Raw genomic sequence first — 20,407 nt, forward strand, 5'->3', positions numbered from 1 at the left:
ATTGCACATAGATTTACAATGAGAAAATGGGACACTGTTAAGAACGAGGACAACGTAAGTATTGACTATGCCTTTAACTATTTCTTTGTTTACTAATTTCATTATTTTACCACTTATCTTGTTACGATGTTTGAAGATGATCAACGAAAAATGTATGGAGCAGTACCCGGGGAGGGGGGTTGTAGCTAACAGAATAGAATAGTAGAAGTAATGTTTCCTAAAGTCCTTTTAGGCCGTCCACAAGGACAAAGGAGGCCTGGTACGCCCAAATTGAGGTGACAGGATGGCGTGGAGGCGTCCACCATTGAGGTCCAGATAACGTATCGGCAGATGAAGGCGCGAGACCGTGAGCGTTTTCGGACACTCCTGAGGCAGGCCAAGACCGCAAAGCGGCTATAGCGCCGGATAAGTAAGTAGGTAATTAAATACTACGTTACAATCATCCTCTAAATGCGGGTATTTCCTTCTATCAAAACCACCCAAAATACTAGAGATGGGTAATCCAGACTCAGCTTAATGAATCTGAATGAATCATCAAAGTGATTCAATAAAACTAAATCTCTAATTTTTAGATTCATGAATGATTCATACATTGATTATGTTACAAATCCACTATGATTCAATAATCGCTAAAGATTATTGATTTTCCCACCTTTTTTGTCTCATCATGTGAACATCATTTCACTACATACTAGAGGTGTGCCAAATGAACCAGAACCGCACGGTTTGTTCAGTTCACGTGAAAAAATTAATGCCTCGGTTAATAAGAGTAGAACGCTATGGTTCATTCGACACATCGAAAAAAAAATCACAAAATGAGTGCATGCATTAATGTTCATTTTTTTAAATCAACAGAAAAAACTACCAACATTCGCAAATTTATATGCAAAACAAGTCGATTTTAAACTACCCAATACGTTTTAGCGTCAAGTGATACATTGTCAATATTGCCTTATTGTTCATGCGATTGGGCCACCCGACTTGTAGTTCAAGCGATTTTCGATTAGTGTAGCGATTCACAAACTGTACAGGCTATGGCGGACAAGGTGGGCTCCATGGATCGTTAGTCCAGTATGTAACAGTTGGCAGATTATGGCCCTATATTAGCGAAAAGGGCTGGAGCATCCCCCTCAACACAGAAGGCCTTAACTCTTCTTACCGCCCAGGGATCTGAAAGTGCGCCACTATCTACAGGTATTGCTATGTGTAAAAGTTCGAATCACATTCACATTCATTGAGGTTATGAACGACTCGATTCATTCACGTTCGCTGAAATGAAGCGAAATGCCCATCTCTACTACTTACAGGGTTTGAACCGATGTTTAATTACAAATACAGGAGTTTACAAACCACCTTAAAGACGTAGCATTTAAAGGATTTGTCTTTTATCAGTCTAATGACAGCGGCACGATGCTTGAATGGGCTAATGGGCTTGGCTTTCTGTACGTGATCTGTAAGTCCTTTTTTTAAATGTGATAAGAAGACTTTTTAGAATTTATAATAAAGCGCATTCACCCAAAGTGTCATATTCCGAACAAAAAGGGGACACTTAGGGCGGTAAATATGCCGTACAGTGTGGACACGATTTTATAATCTAGCTTTTCACTTTAATGTTTCGCTCATATTAGAGCGCAGTGTCAGTAACCCATACAAGTAAAGGTCGCTTTAAGGTCACTTTAGAATATCCTTTCTTTTGGTGTACGATAAGCAATATTCTAATAAAAAAAAAATGAAATATAATAGAAAAGATGAAATGTTCACGTTCAATTTCACTGAGGCTAAGCAGCATTTTAACGCGGGCTTAATCATTCAATCTCTCTAGATGAGGACTGGTCATCATCAACGGCCATGGCAACTTGCTGGCCACTATCTGGATTTTTTTCAGTATTCACGTATTTCACCTTACCTTCATCCTAATCATAAAATAATTTAATCTTCGTTGTATTGATCACCAATCCATCCCTTGTTGTTTCATGTTTCCGACAAGTGTTGTATACATTTATCAAGCGACTCAGTTGTCCTTTCGATGATGCTTACCCGAATTTCACGTTTAACCTTCCACAGCGATGTTTTTCCAGCTATTCTGTTTATATTGCAGCTAAAGTCCCTCAAGCCATTACGCCAAAAGCTTGCGAAATTCGTCCGGTTAGAAACTCGCAGCATGGCACACTAAATATTATCACTCGTGATAATTTTGACAACCAGCATGAGTGGCTAATGTGTTCATTGTAGAGTAAGTTACTAATTTGTTCTATTCGTGAACTATTTATTTCTTCGGAATTGCTGCATATGTGTGTTTCAACGCTCAACAATGAAGCATATGCTCGTGCCTGCTATAATCTGCACCATTACAATACGTTCCAATTCACCCGCTTCACTCTTCCAGCCACCTAAATCTCCGCTCTAATTGATCCGAATCCAATCCGCTTTTGGCCTGCCAACCCGAACCCTTATCGAATCATGCAACACCTCCCTGGTCCTCTGTTCGTCCTTTCTCCTACCTCGTTGTCCCCTCCCGATAACGGTACGGTTCATTAGCAGCCTTTAACACCCTACCGCCGGAGCAGTTTCTACGACCGCAGCTGGAAAGTGACCTCAATACGAAGGGCATCACTAAATGATGTATCCTTCGCTATGGCCTATGGCGGGCCAGTAGCACAGTAACTTGTGAAATAGCGCACCTGACACACGGGATGTGTGTCCTACCGCCCCCTCGCGGAAAACGTTGGAAAACGAGCCGTAAAATCAGCATAACCAATTTGTTTCTCATTGCATCCAGTTATGACGCATTATGACGCGGTACGGTCGAGGGTAGGGACAAATTAAATATGACTTATGACGTTAGTTGAGATGGAAGATTGCTTGAATGCCGGCTTTTTTCTATATTAAAAATATGATTCAATTCAACGCCTAGTCAAGCGAGCCCAATTGGTTCAACATTTGCCACCGACGGGAAGGGACCAAGTTACTCTGTAACAGGATATTAAAAGATCAGTGTCAGGTGTAGGACAACTATAGGGGGTGCACAAGACAAACTCACCTCCTCCATCACCCCTTCCATCCCCTTGACGGCTAATTCGGTTGACTTTGGCTGGCGTTCGATAGACAACCGGGTAGTAGGGTGTGCGTTTGTGTTTTTCTCCGCTGGAAAAACGGACCCTGTTAGAAAGGATGTTTGTTTGCAGGCTCTCGACACCCTACCAGTGGACACGGAGGATTTGATACTTCCGGCCCTGTCGCTAAACATTGGCCGACTGAAGGGTGGGCAGAAAATTAATAAAGTGTCATACCGATGACAAATCTGTGTCTAATTGCTGCGGTAAAAACAAGCCCAGTAGGCAGGGATGTTGCTCCTTTTTTTTTGTTCCCGTTGCCTATAGAAGCATTCCACACTTTGCTCACTCCCTGTCCTTCCCTACTATGGTTGTGTGCTGTTGTGCCCCCTAATCCAATTGGCAGAGGGCTCAGAACGACAAGGGGCTTGCTTCTATGAGGGTGCTGATCGGGGTGTAGATTCCTATTAATCTGTTATTTTTTGCACATATGAAATTACTGTTGTGTCATAAGTCTTTCGTGCTTAACTGAAGTTTTACAGCTTTTTAAGGGACAACATCTCTCTGGGGCGCCCCTTGATGAATCTGAAAACCACTTTAAAGTGAATGACAAAAAAAAAAATTAGCCACAGTTTAGTGTGGTATGTGATCTCAAAATGGCATTCAACAATACCAAAGTAGATGGAAGGCAATTCCAATAGTAGTTTGGCTAATCCTGCTTAGAATGCTTATGTTTGCTCAGTTCGTAAACTGTTGTAAGTTGTAAGTTGTGTTCTAAACCACAGAAGGATTGAGAGTTATACGAGTTTCATTTATAAAAGAGTGTTTTCGTCTTCCAGTAAAATGATTTTTTATTCAGTACTGCCCGTTTTCTTTGGCGAGGTGTTCCAGCTTTTGTATAAAGTTATAGATCGACAATTATTTAAAATAATTGCAAATCAAACATCCATCAATCATGCTCCCTTCGTTCATTGTTCTAAGTTGCCAGTATTTAAGAATTACTATAAGTCTCTAACAATGCAGGGTCGCTGCAGGTCGGCTAGATAACCAAGTGTAAACAACCTTTTATGTTCTAGCGCTAGTCGCTGAATCGCTTAAATGCGAGATTTGTGAGTTTCGGTTAATTAAACAACTGCCTTGGAATAAATTTGTCGTTTTCTCTCATACTTGTTTCTACGTTGTATTTCGTTAGATGGTCTCCTGTGTTGGTACGTGTTGCCACGGGTGTAGCTTTATGTTTATTTCAGTTGCTGCTACAGAATTTTTGTAACTGTCGCTCGCGTATTCAGGGTTCCGCCGATCAGTTCAAAAATTGGTCTGTCTTTCTTCGTATATAAATTGCAACTAAGCGTCTTCAATGGCGCTTTGTTTTTCACCAGCTGATCTACTTGACCCTAAGTAACCTCGCTTAGCGACCTTTCTCGAACTTTTCCCTTATTGGTTATGTTTTTCAACATAGCCAGTTGTTTCATATTTGGGATATATGTTCGTCTTTATCTAATCTTTATCTTTATCTAACAACGCCATCTGGAGTTTCTTTTGCGAATTATTCGAGCTGTCCTTGACAGCTCGTTGTTTTGTAAATATTACGGCAGCTAATCTGCACGAGGTGCACATCGTGCCAACACCCCACCCCGTAAATCCTTAGTAAAGCAGGATTTACTCAAATTCTGCACGATGTACATATTTTCGGCTTTCGATATGATTTTAGATATCGCATTAGCGTTCGTTTATAGACAGCCACCTCCCTATCCTGCCAGTATAAAAGTTGTGTTGTTGGCAGCCTCTCCTGATTCTCAACGCGTGCTTTGTGCCTTTCGTATTTCTTATTCATACGATTTCGCATCCCTACGATCAACCCAGCGATCAACCTTCTCCTATCTACAAGCGGTGTTACTTTTCGCCGATTTTCTCTACCGATTGCTGGTTGAATGCAAAACCACATATTCATTTGGTCCGTACACCTGTCCTGCAACGCGCATCGTGAAAACATAACCCTACTTCTGTTTGTGTCGGTGAGTGTATGTGTGCGTTCACTAATTTGTACATTCTTCTCTTTTAGAGTCGTTGTACGCAGGAATTGTACGTCGCTATGAAAGCACCGCACTAGCTTCTGTCTGGATGTGGCCCCGACAAAGCTGCCGAAACTGTAGGCCGACCATCTCAACCGGCTTCTATCGGTAGCCGGTACGCCAGTGCTGCCTATCTCGGGTTGTGCTGTCAGATCGGTGTGTATCGTTCCGATCATCAACTTTGGCTCCCCTTTCAGGAACGGCGGTATCGACTGTCCCTGAAAGTGAGCAAAAGTGTTCATTAATGAGGTGAAGAAAAGTTCTTGAGGCGGCCAACTTAGCTTTATGCTGCTACGAGTATTGGCGAACTCGTATTGCCTGTTGTCGCCTCCCGTCGCATTCGCCAATCCCTCCTTGCTCACGCTCGAACCATCTCTCGTCGCGCCTGCCGTCCAGCTGATCACCGGTGGTTCTGGCTTACCGGCTTCACCAGCGCTTCGTGCCAGTATAGATTGCACCGGTGTTGTCGCTGGCTCTTCTTGGAGGGTGCTTATTGTTTCGATGGCTTGTTGTCCTTGTTGGTTTCTGGCGGACACTATGCGGAATGGTACACTCGGTACCATGGATCTCAACGCATAAATGTTCGTCAACGGTTCTGCTCCTCGAGATTGGACCGTCTCATGAGGGAGCGTGTTGTCCCGCGTTTCGCAGCCTAGTTGTGTGCGTGCGTTGGCAGCAGAGCAGTTTTGTGGCTGGGAAGGTGGTTGCGCCGACGCGTGTTGTTCGGTACGAGCTGTTGCTTCCACGATTGCTACTGCCGCAGGGTTTGCTGGTACCGTTCCGATGCGCACTCTCTCAACCACTTCACAAACGTTCGCTGCTGCGTTACACTGCTGCTGCTCGCGTACACTCTGCTTCATATTCGAGGAGCTATTTGCGAAAGATCGCTTCGATCTTTTTGCCTCCTCGATTTGAAGCATAATTCTTTCCTGTTTATGCTTCAGGTTCGCCATTTTAAGCTCGAATTCTTTCAGAGCTATTTCCTTCTCTAATTGTTGCACTTCGATAAGTCGTGCCAGTGCCGCTTGGATTCTCGCTTTTTTCGACGCGTTTGTGGTAGGGGGTATTTTTGCAGCTTGGATCGATGTGGGTACCCATTCTTCTGTGGACAGCTTCTTACTCGCCGAGGTTTCGCCCTCGCTATATGCTGCTCTTTTGGCTATTTTTTCGCCGTCGCAGCTTTCAGCTGGCTTCCTCGTCTTCGCGATGGCTTCCATTGGGGTTTTTGGACACCTCTTCTCCTTGGCTTCGCACTTTACCGCCTGCTTCATACACAAATCGCACCTCCACATACGGGATTCAGCTATCGCGGTGGTGCCGACACACGCGTATTGGTACCACTTATGGCATTTTTTGCACAGCACCATAGTCACGTTATTATGCCGCTCGCAGCCACCACGATTAAAACTCGTACTCATCGCGACGAACACTGGTAGGGACTTTATTTTCGAAGAAAATATCGAAACAATTTTTGAATGTTGCCACGGGTGTAGGTTTATGTTTATTTCAGTTGCTGCTACAGAATTTTTGTAACTGTCGCTCGCGTATTCAGGGTTCCGCCGATCAGTTCAAAAATTGGTCTGTCTTTCTTCGTATATAAATTGCAACTAAGCGTCTTCAATGGCGCTTTGTTTTTCACCAGCTGATCTACTTGACCCTAAGTAACCTCGCTTAGCGACCTTTCTCGAACTTTTCCCTTATTGGTTATGTTTTTCAACATAGCCAGTTGTTTCATATTTGGGATATATGTTCGTCTTTATCTAATCTTTATCTTTATCTAACAACGCCATCTGGAGTTTCTTTTGCGAATTATTCGAGCTGTCCTTGACAGCTCGTTGTTTTGTAAATATTACGGCAGCTAATCTGCACGAGGTGCACATCGTGCCAACAGTACGTTTGATGAAATGTGTATGTAGGATTTGTTTGCTATTTGTATAATGAACATTTTTATGGCAAACAATATTAAAAGTAATCAAATTTCCTCTATAGAGAATATTACAAACTAGATTCTAAATTAGACAGAGGTCTCCACTTGTTACTGGTTACCAAGATAACTAACGATTTGTAAAGATTCAAAATTGTTTTATCCTGTATCAAATTAATTTGGTGATTGCTTTATTTAATTCGTGCGATTAGACGCATCATAAAATATTAGTAAACCCCAACATAATGAAGAAATATGTACTTTAAAAAATTAAATTCACCCAGGATTGGAAAAGTTTTATTTCATAGCACATCCTGTTCACAAGTTGGTATTTCCATATGGTTTTCACACATCGAATTGAGCGCCGTGTGAACGATATTGAACATTTTATCATTCATTCCTTCCAACTGTTATTATTATCATATTTACGGCACACTTATCGACCAAAATAGACAGTTTTCATTGTTTTTAGGTAATCAGAGAATATCAGCGTCTCTTTACTCACAAAAATTATATAATGACCTCAAGGATCCACTGCTGTACGATTTACTTTTTGAATTTAAATATGTTTTTACATTTAAGTTATCTTAAGTTATCTTAATTAACGTTATCTTAAGCATTTGGATAGTTTTTTTTTTCTTTTTCTTTGGCACAAAAAGTGTTTCTTTTCAGTGACTTACAGGGTTTTCCAGGAGTTCTCATAGCTGTGGGAAACTATATTGACTCTTTCTTAGATGAAATGAACTTATTGTAATGGGAATTAGACTCTCTAGCACCCTTGTTGAACAAATGCAATAGGAATTTCCAACAAGCCTGTCCAAAAAAGGCGCCATAGCAGTATAGTCAGTCTTCAACAGGACTTATGGTCTAATTCAGATGGGTAACAGTACACAAAATACAGGGCGAAATCAAGCCTTTTATCAAAGCAATCCGGAACAGTGCTGAATTCAGCTGACATGCAGAACATAGGGTCAGACTGACCAGCGCTGGTCAACCCGGAGGCTGAACAACCCGTAGAGTATCGCTAGATATCGATGCGAAATGAGTCGATAGAGCTATTTAGCGGCCAAAATGTGTGGAAGCGTTGCTTTGTTGAAATATCATTTGATGGTTGTTGTACATGTTCAAGTAAGGTTTAAAGTTATTGTCAAGGACATGGATAACATGGTAACGACGGACACTGCAGGTAAGATGGACACTTCTCATAAATGGATGAAATAGGCAATGTTTTCGAATATCAATGCAGCATCCAAACTGAAAGTAAAGCAGTCACATGCAGCATTCAAACTGAAAGTAAGCAACACATTTGAGAACTTTTTGGGCATAATATATGCAAAATTATTTGAATTCACGAACAAAACAAATTTTCAGTCGTGCGCATCCTTGTGGACCTAATTTGACTACTGCCGATGTTAAGCTCTGTAACTTGCATTATTTATATTTTCGGAAGATTTATTACATAAATAAGTTGTGATGATTGTTCAACAAAAAACTGACGAAAGAACGAGAATAAAACAAAACAATCTAGTTTTTTGGGGGTTTATGAATCCTGCCATCAAAGCGGAAAAGACGGACACGTTGCCGAAGGGAAAGATGGATACCGAATTAGTTGGTTTATTTAGCTTATTATGTCAATTGGTGATGAACAAGTCTCATTAAACACCTTAAGAAAGGATATTTCGAAGATATAAACCATCCAGCAACTAGAAAAAGTATTGAAATACGCGAGAAATGAAACACCGGTCAAAATAGCAGCACCATTCGTTATGCTATTACTCGCTCGACGCTTGTGAGGCACTTCACGAAACCTGATATCTAGTCACGACTGGGACAATTTTAATAAACAAAAAGAAGAAGCATTTATATGAAATCGTTTAGGAATAGATGAGAGATTCTGTGGGATTAAAAACATCAACAATTTCAATCTTAAATGAAAAAAATGGCTTCAGCTACTAACAAGTCCCTAAAACATGCTGTGGTCGTGGACTTCCCGCGGAGTAATTTCCTTAAGAGAAGTTTTAGACTGTTGATCTTTAAGCTGGTGCATCGTCAGCTGTTAGTGCCCGATATTTAAATAATGCTTTAGATTCTTCTTTCTTCGAGGTGTTAGAGCTGGCGCTTGTAATTCCTAAATTACCCTATTCCTAATTAATTCCTAAATTCCATTTTCTTAAACGTGTCCGTCCTAACCTACCCTCCCCTATGTGTTTTGATAAATACCATTGTTTATGTCTCAAATCTGGCGAATTGTGTGAATCACTTCATTTTTTCTCTTGCCCGAGCGTTCACCACACTATTGTTTTGCTTAAATTCAATGCTAATTCGTGTTTGATTAGTGAAACATCACTTGGTTGAGTTCGAATCTGCTATAGTTCTTCTACTTTTATCTCTCAGGGATAGTTTTTTCTGGTCGCTAAGTTGACTTCCTTTGACCATAAGTACTTGGATCTTAGAGATAGTTGTTAATAACTTGCACAGATCTTTGAACATCAATTTGGCCTATTTACTGCTCAAAGAGCAGAGGTTTCCACATTCCATACTTTAACTGAATGACAATCTTAATGTCGGCCGATAGCATGTTTAAATGGCTTCTAGATTTAATATTTAGCCCTAAGTATAGTGCAGAACGTGTAGTTCAATTATAAAAGGTAAGATCGATGCCAATTATCGCGAATAAAACAGTAATCTGTGCGGTAATTGATAGCCACCCGAGGGCATTACTAAAAGTCACCAATAGTGTGCTCCATTTGCTTCGACTAATCTACAGTTTAAATAGATTATCCACTTTTACAGCACCGTCCGTCGAATGGCGAGCGAGTTAAATTAAATTTTAATCCACCGGTACTATTTTGCATTCCACCCGAATGGGCACGGCATCGATTTTCCTTTCTTCCTGTGGCAACTGTGGCCACATGCCGCACCAGTCCTGGGCAGCCTCATGGCACATGTTACCAGCGCCCGGTAATGTGTTACTGTCCCGGCTGACGGGGTGCCATCTCGTCCTAGGGCGGCATGATGCTGTATCCCCTTGTCGTCCTTGTCACTCCACTTGCGCGGGTACGCGCTGACGCACTTGGCACCATTCGTCCGTACCCATCGGTGCCATGAACAACAAGGACCCGCTGCGGCACAACCTGACGCCTGCTCCGTGTGCCGGTGCAACATGTTTCCTATGATTGGTCGCCGAAATCTGTTACCCATCCTCGATGGGCGGAGCCAGCTGGCTGCCGGTAACCATGGCACCATGATGGAAGCACGGTGTCCTTCCAGTGTGTGTGTGTGCGGTTGTTTGGGAAATAACAAACATTCCGCTTACTACACGTTTCGAAGCCCTTCCAAGGGAGATCTTAAGGGAGGCTTTGCCACTACCAACGACCGGGCATTCCTTCAGAAATCTCATTTTGTTTGGTTTTTGTGATTTTTTCTTACCCCTTAGTTCCCATTCCCAGTAATAACCGAATCTCGCCGTCTCGCTCCGGAGGGAAAAGTTTGCCTCTGCCCTGCCCCGGCCAATGTGATACCATAGCGTTGTGGGTTGGAAAATTTCAACTCCCTTTGCGTTCGATTTGCTGCTGCTGCTGCTGCTGCTGCGGATGGTTGATGCGGTGGCAGAGTGAAGGAAAGAACCATTCGTGCAAGCTGCTACCACTCGCACCAATCGTGGTACTACAACGATGCAGAGGAAAACTGCCGTAACCCCGGGGAAAAGTTTTGCGAGCCTCCGGAAAGGAGACGAGACGACGGTTCACACAGATGCAAGGATATTAAAAATAATGCTACCGTTCGTGGTGATTTTCCTCCCCTCCGCCACACCACACACCAAATCCACCGAAACACGGCACAGGGGCCTTCTGTTCCGGATTTGGAATATTAAATTCTCTGTCTGCAGCATCCGCCAGTCGGTCCGCGACGTTCGTTCGGTGTGGGACACACAGTTTGAGGCCTCTGTCCGGAGACCAGAGCAGTGGCTGGAACGTTTAGTGGTGTTAAGTGTGCTAAGAAGTTTTATACATGGAAATCCGTTCGTACGAAAGTTTCCACAAAGTGTAAATTAATGTGAAAAATAGCGAAACAAATTGTTAAAAAAAAACGGCCAAAACGGATTTTATTGAACAAAAAGGTCTACACAACATTAGAACAATATCACACAGAATGGAACCACCGTTTCCGCCGGATGTGGCACCCTTTACGCCAATCTGGGGCCAGGAAGCCCCGTCACCGATGGTACACTATCCGGAGCTGATGGCCGGCTTTCCGTGTGCAGATTTAGGTAAACTACTGCGCGTAACTATTTGATTACAACCTTAACAACACATTACCTGCAAGGATACGTGGTTTCTTAGGCGTTGCTAGAAATAAATCTTTGAAGATGTTGGTGAAATCTATTGACTTGAGTGGTGTTGATTGTGTTTCAAAGATTAAGTTATTATTCAAAGTTAATTTTCAATAATAGTGAGTTATGGTTTGGACTGGAAATGATTTTATTTATTTTCCGATAGTCTGATTATTAGATAAAAATCGTTTCGATAAACATCTTACACGATCTCATAACTTATTATCAAATGAGTTAGGTCAATGCTGATGCTTTCAATTCATTAACTGATAGGTTAACTCATTTTAGTTTTATCAAGAAGGAGCGACTAAACTGGTTTTAGTAGTTGGTGGAATTTTGTGATGTTTTTAAATGTTTAACGTGACTATGGGAAAACATATCGAGAATATATGAATGAAATAACTTTAATTTTTAAACCTTTCTACAGTCTTTCCCTGAGTTACGCGTTAGTCGAGTTACGCTAATTTTTAGTTCTGACAGATACAATTCAAATAGGTACAATTTCCTCCAACAAATGCCAAATTCAAAATAAATCGCAGTATTGCTAAATGTTTGAAATCATTAAATACACAGAATTTACCGAATTTTCTACACAAAATGTATGAATTGAGTCAACATTAAATTATAGAATATAATCATAAATAACTTTTCATCATTCATATTTTGGCCTAAAAACATGATATTTGACGCAAAAATCCGAATTATGCGAATTTCCCTGGAACGCATTATTTGCGTAACTCGGGGAAAGACTGTATTTAATTTGAAGTTAAATAGAAAGCATTTTTTTAATGAAAAAAAAACCTTCGTTGCAACCTTTTATTAAAATAAGGTCAAAGGTGTGTTATTTGTCGATAAGGCAATTCTATATCAATCATACCAAAATAATCATCATCAAAAGTGTATAACGTAGTTCCTTTTGTATACATTTTACAAGCAATTATCATTGTGTTATAGTTCATCATTATGCAAATGACCGCAAATGACCACAAAACTATAACAAAACAGTATCTAAAAGCTTAAGTATCCATTTTAGAGCAAACTTATCAATTTATAGTTTTATCAATATTTCGAGCACCCTTACACTACGATTTTGTAATATATGAACCGATATTCCAAGCACTATATTTAATTGAAGATGTAATCTGTACAAATTGATATTTACGTTTACTTTTTATGATAAATACTTATTCAATGTTACTTACAAGCTTTTGGCTATTTGTACATTTTTGCGAATTTTGCTCTATTACAAAACATTGAGTGAGTGAGAGTTCTTCTACGCCAGTATACCAGGTCTGTGATAAAGATCGCCTTTCAAAAGGACTTTACTTTACTTTACCAGAAGTTGAAAGATAGGAAGAGCCAATTCGTATACAAATGACTGATCATCTTTTAGTATAACTTTTTATACCGTCGAACTATTCCAAATTAAACTATCGTAATGCTCGAACTTTTCCAAACTTTTTTATCAGATTGACGGACTAATCAATATGCTCGATCTCGGGGGTAATGATTTGTATTTGTAGTTAGCCAATCGCTGGTTTAGATGATAATGACGGATCTTGTGGAAAAAAGCATGCGTTTTGTATTGAAGGCTTAAATGTTAAATTACTTGTTTTTTTTTTCATTTTTCGACTCCACGTTCTTTGACTCTACGAACAATTAATAGGAAATATTAACAAAACAGACCGGAGTCTACAAGGAAAAGTAATAGATAAAATTTGTCTATAATTTGGCCATGTCGATGGAAGATTAAAAGTGACTATTGCTATTTAAACAACATACAAGAGCATTTTTAAGTGCCTCATTTGTAAATGATTTAAATATTATTATCATCCAGAGGCATTATGCAGTGCATTATGGTCGTTTAATTAACTGTTGTTCCTCGATTTGAACAACCAAAGTAAAAATGGGACCAAATCCAATTGTTTCTTCTCAATATTTCTACGATTAGAGGCCGGAATCATCATTTTCACTTGATTCACAATAGTAGTTAATATTGTTCGTCATTATTCAGTGCATTATGACAGTATCTTCAGCATTAAGCTTCACAAAAATGACAAAATGTGTCATTAAAGTTTGCTCTTAATGATACGGAATTTTCATACATTGGGCCGAATGAGGTGGCATTCCCAAACTGAGTGATACATGACAATTAATTGATGCGACACCGACATTGATCCCACGTTAAATGATGTTTTGCTGTCATTTTCAATCATCGTTAGCAACATTTACGATCTTACAGTTGTGTATAAAGTGATATAAAATTTCAATCCATTATAAAATCACTCTTTTAAAAACATTATTGCTTTTTCAAGAATTAGTGACAATTTGGTCGCTATGTGATTTTTGTACTGGTGAACCATTTTTATTTAAACATATCCTTTCTAGTAAGCTCTTTATCATGATTCCAATAGGAATGGTTTGATCATTTTCTTATTAGGACTCTATGCCACCTTTTTTGGAGTTTCCGTGGAGTCTGTCCATAAAGGGTCCTATAGAATCCAATTCCCATCATATAAAGTTCACTTACCATTAGAATGCCTCAAGAAAGTGTCATAAAATTATGAGAACATTGAAAAGCCCTCAAAGCTGTTAACAACTGATATGTGTCCAGCTCACATTAGAGAGGATTCCAAAGTCCGTCGGCATGGGGTATTCGCTCCATTCCTGTGTGGGACCCATTACGTTTAGCCATCTACCACGGACTCGGTGCGTGTGAAATTACCACTTACGTATAATGATTGTACTAAAAGGAATGTACTTGGTGTAAATCAGTATTTATTATTGTATTTTCTTTTTTTATATAAAGTTTATACTATATATGACATCAAACACACACACACACCAAGCCATTTTAAATTACACAATTCACCGAGCTTAGTGCAACATTCAATATGGAATAAAAATGATGAATAATATGAATGAAATTATATATACTTACCATAAGTTAGCAATGACTTTGTAAGTAAACTTGCAAGTGCTAGTAAATTATTAAGGTAATAATTACATGGAGGGTGATCTTGTCGCAATAAAAGCTTTTTTTATGATTAAAAATAACAGTAACAAGTTTTTAGAAAAATGCGCTTGTGCTAATATTTCTGTCATTGATTTATATTAAAAATAATCTTTCTAGTTGAATGTCTACACACAACATGAGCAAAGTTCAACATTAAACAGTACATTTTACTTCTGATCATTTAAACATAAAATAATTTATTCTCTGTTAAGCAAAAGAAAACATCTCAAATATATAATCAAATCAAGAAGTTAAATAATATTAAAAGATGAGTGTAGATATAAGCGAGATATAATTTCTATAAAGAATGTAAATTATTTATAAGTACTATTGATATTTGTTGTTCATGTAGATTTCTTCACACTGCCCCAATATATATTAGTCCACGGCCGTAAATACATTAAGCCGACGGAAACATTAAAGTTAGTTTTGATGATTAGCTTTACAATGATAACATTTCGAAGTTTTGAAACTGTTCTATTAATTAATCCATCAGCATTATGCAGTACTTCATACTTACCTGTTTAGTGGCAATTTTCATCCCTTACAATATTTTTGACTAGATTTACATCTCACCGTTGCTTCTAGTAAAAAAGAATAGTTCTAAAAAAATAGTAAGGTAATGTTCGAACCGGTTTTGTAAATGACCATACATTTAAAATCATAAATTTGGAAAATCATCAACGAAAATTAAATGTTAAGAAAATGAAAACGTGAAAAGTGAGATGATACGATTTTCCCAAATGATGCCAATTACATACCGGCGACATTCCGAATCAGCTGATGGTTTCACCAACATGTTGGACTACCAAGATCGGGATGAACATTATTGATTTGAATTAATTGAGGAGCGAACGCTCGATTGATCGTTTGAAACGGAGGCATCGTTGTGGTTGGATGTTAAAACAACCCATTGCACATGAAGATCCTTCCTTTGATGAATAGTGCTCCACTTGAAGCTAAAGCTAAATTTTGATAGGGGCAGACATTGAAATGCAGTTTAGAAGACCGTCGACAAGGATCCAGGATTACGATTGATAGTATGAGGAATTTCGGCCTTGCTCATGCCACTCTCCGGGCATTGATCTCGCGGGAAAGAAGAGGAAGAAAAAACACACACAATCACCACTTACAACTCGTTCGTTACTATACAGTATCGCGTTTAATGGTTCTTTTTTAAACAGTTTTTCATAAATGGATGCATACAGTAGTTTTGACATTCATTGTACATTGACGATGACTCTGCGTTGATCTGCTCGTTTGAACGTTGTACCATGCGTGGGACGGTTGGAGATGATGTAAAAAAGCGCGTGTGGATCGCTGATTTGATGCTGATCTTTGCTTTGTGTTTGAGAACCACAGCCATGGCTATTGATAATGTTTGCCACTGTCGTACGTGTGTTGGAAATTGATGGGAGGAAGAAACATTGAACGTTACACACACGCACACACAGCACAGTGCAGCGGCATTTGACTTTCGGATTTTAAATTTCTTTCCTGTTATTTTGTTTCTTTTTCGTTTCTTACAGCTATCTGGCCCCGGCAGCAGGTCGGCAGTTTCGTCAGCCAGCGGCTTTCGCCACGTGGCGCACAACCAGCACCGTCCAGTGGGTCGACAAAGAAAACGCGCCGCCGGGTAGCGTCGATGGCACAGCGGCGCGCAGCCAACATACGCGAACGGCGCCGCATGTTCAACCTGAACGAAGCGTTCGACAAGCTGCGCCGCAAAGTGCCCACCTTCGCGTACGAGAAACGATTGTCGCGCATCGAAACACTGCGCCTGGCGATAACGTACATTGGCTTCATGTCGGAGCTGCTGGCCGGCACGCCCACCCACGACGGTCGTTCGCCCGAGCTGTACCCGGGTGTGCTGGCGACGACCGCCCATCACGCCCCCCACCATCACCATCACCAGCATCACCATCATCATCACCAACAGCAGCAGCAGCAGCAACACAACAACCATTCGGCGCAACATCAGCAGTCGCAGCCGCCACAACAATCGCACCACCATGCGCACCTACATCACCAGCAGCAACCGTCGCAGCCCCACCACAGCCTGCATGGATCGGCCACGGCACCGGCAGGCTCGGTGGCAGCTGGAGCAACTACGGCAGCGACACACCACATGCATCATCCATCGCTGCAACGAGCGGCGGTCGCGGCGGCTGCAGTGGCCGCTGCTGCTGCTGCTGCAGGCGGCACGGGCACCGTCAATGGTACCGAATACCATCCTGCGTACGGCACCGGAGCCGTACCGCACCATGTGGTTTGAGCACGTGGAGCGACCGTTGGGTCTGGCACTGGCGTGGCGTCAGTTGGATAGCCGGGTTGTGGTTTGGGTGGATTGACCCTATCGTTGATGCTGTACTGTCGAATATTGTTGGTTGTTGGAAGCGAGGTCAGGTTCCGCGAGTGGAACACGATCATCACTTCCACGAATACAACGAATAAACGAAATGTTGATGGACGCATTTGCTACCGAGCAGGCACAACACACATCGAAGTGCATCGTTTAATCAGTCACTATGACATCGAACGTTCCGGGTAGGAGTTCGCTTGATCAATCACTTATCTCTGTCCCGATGCCGAGGGTGGTTCGAGCTGTTCACACGAGTTTTTCTTCAGTGGCTTGGTTTACTGTCCCATCGTTTCGATTTGTTTTACTTCGATCCCTTTCCTACCTCTAGAATCTAAATCCTCCTCCGTAATTAAGCAGTAAAATGAGACCTCAATGAGGCTTTTGACATGCAAACCGTTCGAGCGGGCTTCCAACAACCTAATGTACATAACAAATGCTATGTTGCAAGCATTCCATCGCCCTACTGCACTTTCACAACGCAGGAAGGGATATTACTTGCCGCACCACAGTTAAGATGTTTAAGACGTTTTCTTAACAACGTTTGTTTCCGATTCACTCCTTCTCTCTTCTGTGTCTTCTATGTCTCTCCTATCGTTTACAGTGCCAAACTGGTCACTGTACCACCATTCGCTACTCGTTTAGCGGCGGTTTAGTTTTTCCATCACGAGTGTGTTTTGCCACACAAATAATGTTTTCTACATCGTCTGAGATGTGTTGCGTGCGTATTCGGAACAGAATTTCGATCTCTTCCATCAGTTTCCTGTTTCGTTGGTACCGCGGATTTACCACACACATATATATATTATATATATAAACCATACATACAAAACATACATCTGTCCTGTCTTTATCCCGTTTCCAACTGAAACCGTCGAATTGCGGTTTCGGGTATCTCGTACCTATCTATCTCGCTATCTCTCTCTGTTTACTAAACTGTTTTGTTTTCAAGTGTTTTCAATTGTGCTGTTATAATTGAGTAAGTAGTTCTGGGTGGGAAATAAGATGCGTAAGTTCGTAGAGAAGGTGTTAAGCAAACGAAGAGAACAAATTATGTACTATCAATGTTCAACTAAATGACAAACAGCGAATAAACAATACAAACTATTGTACGTTTACGAATTGAAGTGTGTTTGATGCTGATTACTTGCTGCTGCTGCTGCTGTTGCAGCTGTTTTGTTCTTGATAGAAGCTGAATTTACTGCCTTTTGTTTGCGTTCTTTGCACACTGTTTGAGTTGGAGGATGGCATTTGCCAAGGAAAAGAACGATTGTTTGTTTGTTTGAAGCTGTTGTGCTGTGCATGCAGCGTTGTGCATGAATCTTGAGATGGTTGTTGAAGAAAATGGTAATTGACCATGTGGTCTCCGGATGTTTTGATAGTGCAGGGCTTGCCTTAAACAAACGATGATGGTATTGTGACCATTCGATGACATCACGCCTAAAAGCACATAGAAAATAAGCAACTAAAAAAAGAGGGGAGGGAGGATTGGTATAATGATGGAGTGTCCTTTCTGTCGGTGTACGACTAAAAACTGGTAAGGTTGATAAGATGGGCGGTTAGAGAGTTTGGCTCTCCAGCAGTACCGTCAGTGACCACGTTCGCTCCGCTTTCCGCCTTGCCCGATACCGTGTTGTGTAGCGCACAATTATTCCGAGTCCGACGACGAGTAGCAGACGCGACGCTTTTTGCGCTTCTTGTGATGGGTGGCGCCATGCCGGCGATGGCAGCAGCGATCCGCACTGGTCGACGCGACCGTGGGCGAGACGCGCTTGCGCCGGTCGGCCCGCGGTTCGTGCGGCTTGCTGCGGCTAAAGTCGACCCGCACCTTGCGCCCCTCCAGCATGGTGCCGTTCAGTTTGCGCTGCGCGCGGCGCGCATCGCTGGCATGCTTGAAGTAGATGAACGAGTAGCCGCGCGACACGTTCGTTTTGCCGTCGTAGATTAGCTTGATGTCTTTCACGTGACCGTAGCGGGAGAACAGCTTCATCAGCGTCTTTTCCGTCGTGTCCGGGTTCATGCCGAAGATGCCGAGACAGCGGTTCTCCTCGTTCGAGCCGCACAGTATGCGCCGCACCTCGGTCGCACTGCGGTTCGATATCTCCGACACGCTCGACGAGCTGCTCTCGGACGACGAGCTGGAATCGCTCAGCAGGGGCGTTACGCGACGCCGCTTCCGCTTCCACCGGCGGTAATCTTTGGAGGAGTAGTTGAACGCTTCGTCGTACGCCGAGTAGAACTGTTCGAGCTTTTCGTCCACCTCGAGCAGCATGTCGCGCAGCAGGCGCACCTCGTTCTTTGTGATATCGAATATATCGATCTGCTGCAGTGGCAGGTTCCGTCGCAACATTTCCACCCGCATCCTGTTGCCGTTGAACATGTTGTTGTTCATTTCCAGTGCGCACTGTGTTTCGGCCTCATAGTAAAATCCTACGTACGCGGTACCGTGTGTCGGTATCAGTATGCCGTAGATTTTGCCAAACCGTCGAAATGCTTCGTACAGCTGCCAGTCGGTTGTATCTAAAATCGGACGGTTGGAAAGAAAGAAAGCGGTGAATAACGGGTATGTGAGCCGGCAGATCGATCTTTTCGAAGGGATTTGACACAAGACTGCTTCTTCTTACTACCCGCGCGGGTTTGTCATACGGGGACTTTCCTCCGCTGTATCTTCCCTCTCCCTCTCTCGCGCTCTCTCTCTCTCTGTCACCCTTCCTATTCGTCGTTTTCTACCTACCGTCGCGTATGTTTCGCACCATTATCGATACGCTCATGTCGAACCACTGGTCCTTGAATATCTGCATCACGATGAGTATTGAGTCTTGGTAGCGTATCCGGTCCCATTTTGCCGCCTCCTTCGCGTGCCGCGAGTGTCGAAAGCGGATGAATGCCACCTTCGTGTTGATGTCGGTACGATGCTCACCGTACCAGGCGACGCGCTCGATCCGGCCGGCGTACTTGAACAGCTCTATCAGATCGGTCAGCATGATCTGTTTCGGCAGGTTGCCCACATACACGATGTTTTCCAGCAGCTCGTCGAACAGTTGATCATTTTCGGTAAACCGCGGCAGCTGCGGCTGCGACGTCGACGGCTCGTTCATCGTTGGGGACCACAGAATATCGCCCATTTCGCACACCACGAGGCGCACACTGCACTGCCCAATAGGAATGCGTCCAGCACTACGTTGTATTGCACTCGGTAACGCGCTAAAACACACCCGACCGTCATACAATGTGATAAATTTTGGTGCCGAGCGGCAGCAAACACGGGTACACTTTCTTTGCTATTTACAGTTCCTCGCTGCAGCGGGATGACATTATAGTGACAGCACGGATAAACCGGTTGGTGCAGTTGGCATACTGCTTGCTGAGGCTGCGGTCTCTATTCGAATCAAGAACACAAGCAAGCAGAACCGTATTCTATGCTGGGTTCTATCCACATTCTATAACCATATTCTATACTCAGATTTTCATTATAATGACCAATACATTTTAAAACTATTGGCAGCTTATTCGAGCCCTTCCAGAAAACAAAAACAACATGCATTCTCGCTCTACCAACTTTGATGGTATGTTGAGGAGACCGTGAAAGCTTGTTAATGTTGTACCTGTTGCTGTCCTCACTCTTTCACAAGCAATTTCCATGTTAACAT

The 20,407-nt window shown here is 42.2% G+C and overlaps 3 protein-coding genes across 3 annotated transcripts in view; 1 reads left to right on the forward strand and 2 right to left on the reverse strand.

The window, feature by feature from the left end:
- LOC120948228 (uncharacterized) overlaps positions 1-20,407 on the reverse strand; it is a 302,677-nt gene that overhangs the window by 263,540 nt on the left and 18,730 nt on the right. The gene's annotated exons all lie outside the window — the stretch shown is intronic.
- LOC120953443 (protein Fer3-like) lies at positions 11,096-16,753 on the forward strand. Its single transcript, XM_040373355.2, has 2 exons — positions 11,096-11,319; positions 15,928-16,753. Exons 1-2 carry the CDS (start codon positions 11,202-11,204, stop codon positions 16,671-16,673), a joined length of 864 nt encoding a protein of 287 aa, XP_040229289.2. The 5' UTR covers positions 11,096-11,201; the 3' UTR covers positions 16,674-16,753.
- LOC120948453 (nucleolin-like) lies at positions 17,932-20,073 on the reverse strand. Its single transcript, XM_040364793.2, has 2 exons — positions 19,492-20,073; positions 17,932-19,277 (listed from the first exon to the last, which is right to left on the reverse strand). The coding sequence occupies exons 1-2, from the start codon at positions 19,880-19,882 to the stop codon at positions 18,406-18,408; spliced, it is 1,263 nt and encodes a 420-aa protein (XP_040220727.2). The 5' UTR covers positions 19,883-20,073; the 3' UTR covers positions 17,932-18,405.

The sequence above is a fragment of the Anopheles coluzzii genome, chromosome 2, assembly GCF_943734685.1.
Source record: "Anopheles coluzzii chromosome 2, AcolN3, whole genome shotgun sequence".
Lineage (NCBI taxonomy): Eukaryota > Metazoa > Arthropoda > Insecta > Diptera > Culicidae > Anopheles > Anopheles coluzzii.

Bases quoted from the DNA above. Each gene is read 5' to 3' on its own strand.
- LOC120953443 (XM_040373355.2), top strand. From the start codon at position 11,202: ATGGAACCACCGTTTCCGCCGGATGTGGCACCCTTTACGCCAATCTGG. The intron at 11,320-15,927 runs GTAAACTACTGC...CGTTTCTTACAG, and splicing joins CTTTCCGTGTGCAGATTTAG to CTATCTGGCCCCGGCAGCAG.
- LOC120948453 (XM_040364793.2), bottom strand. From the start codon at position 19,882: ATGGGCGATATTCTGTGGTCCCCAACGATGAACGAGCCGTCGACGTCG. The intron at 19,278-19,491 runs GTAGGTAGAAAA...GTCCGATTTTAG, and splicing joins GGTGCGAAACATACGCGACG to ATACAACCGACTGGCAGCTG.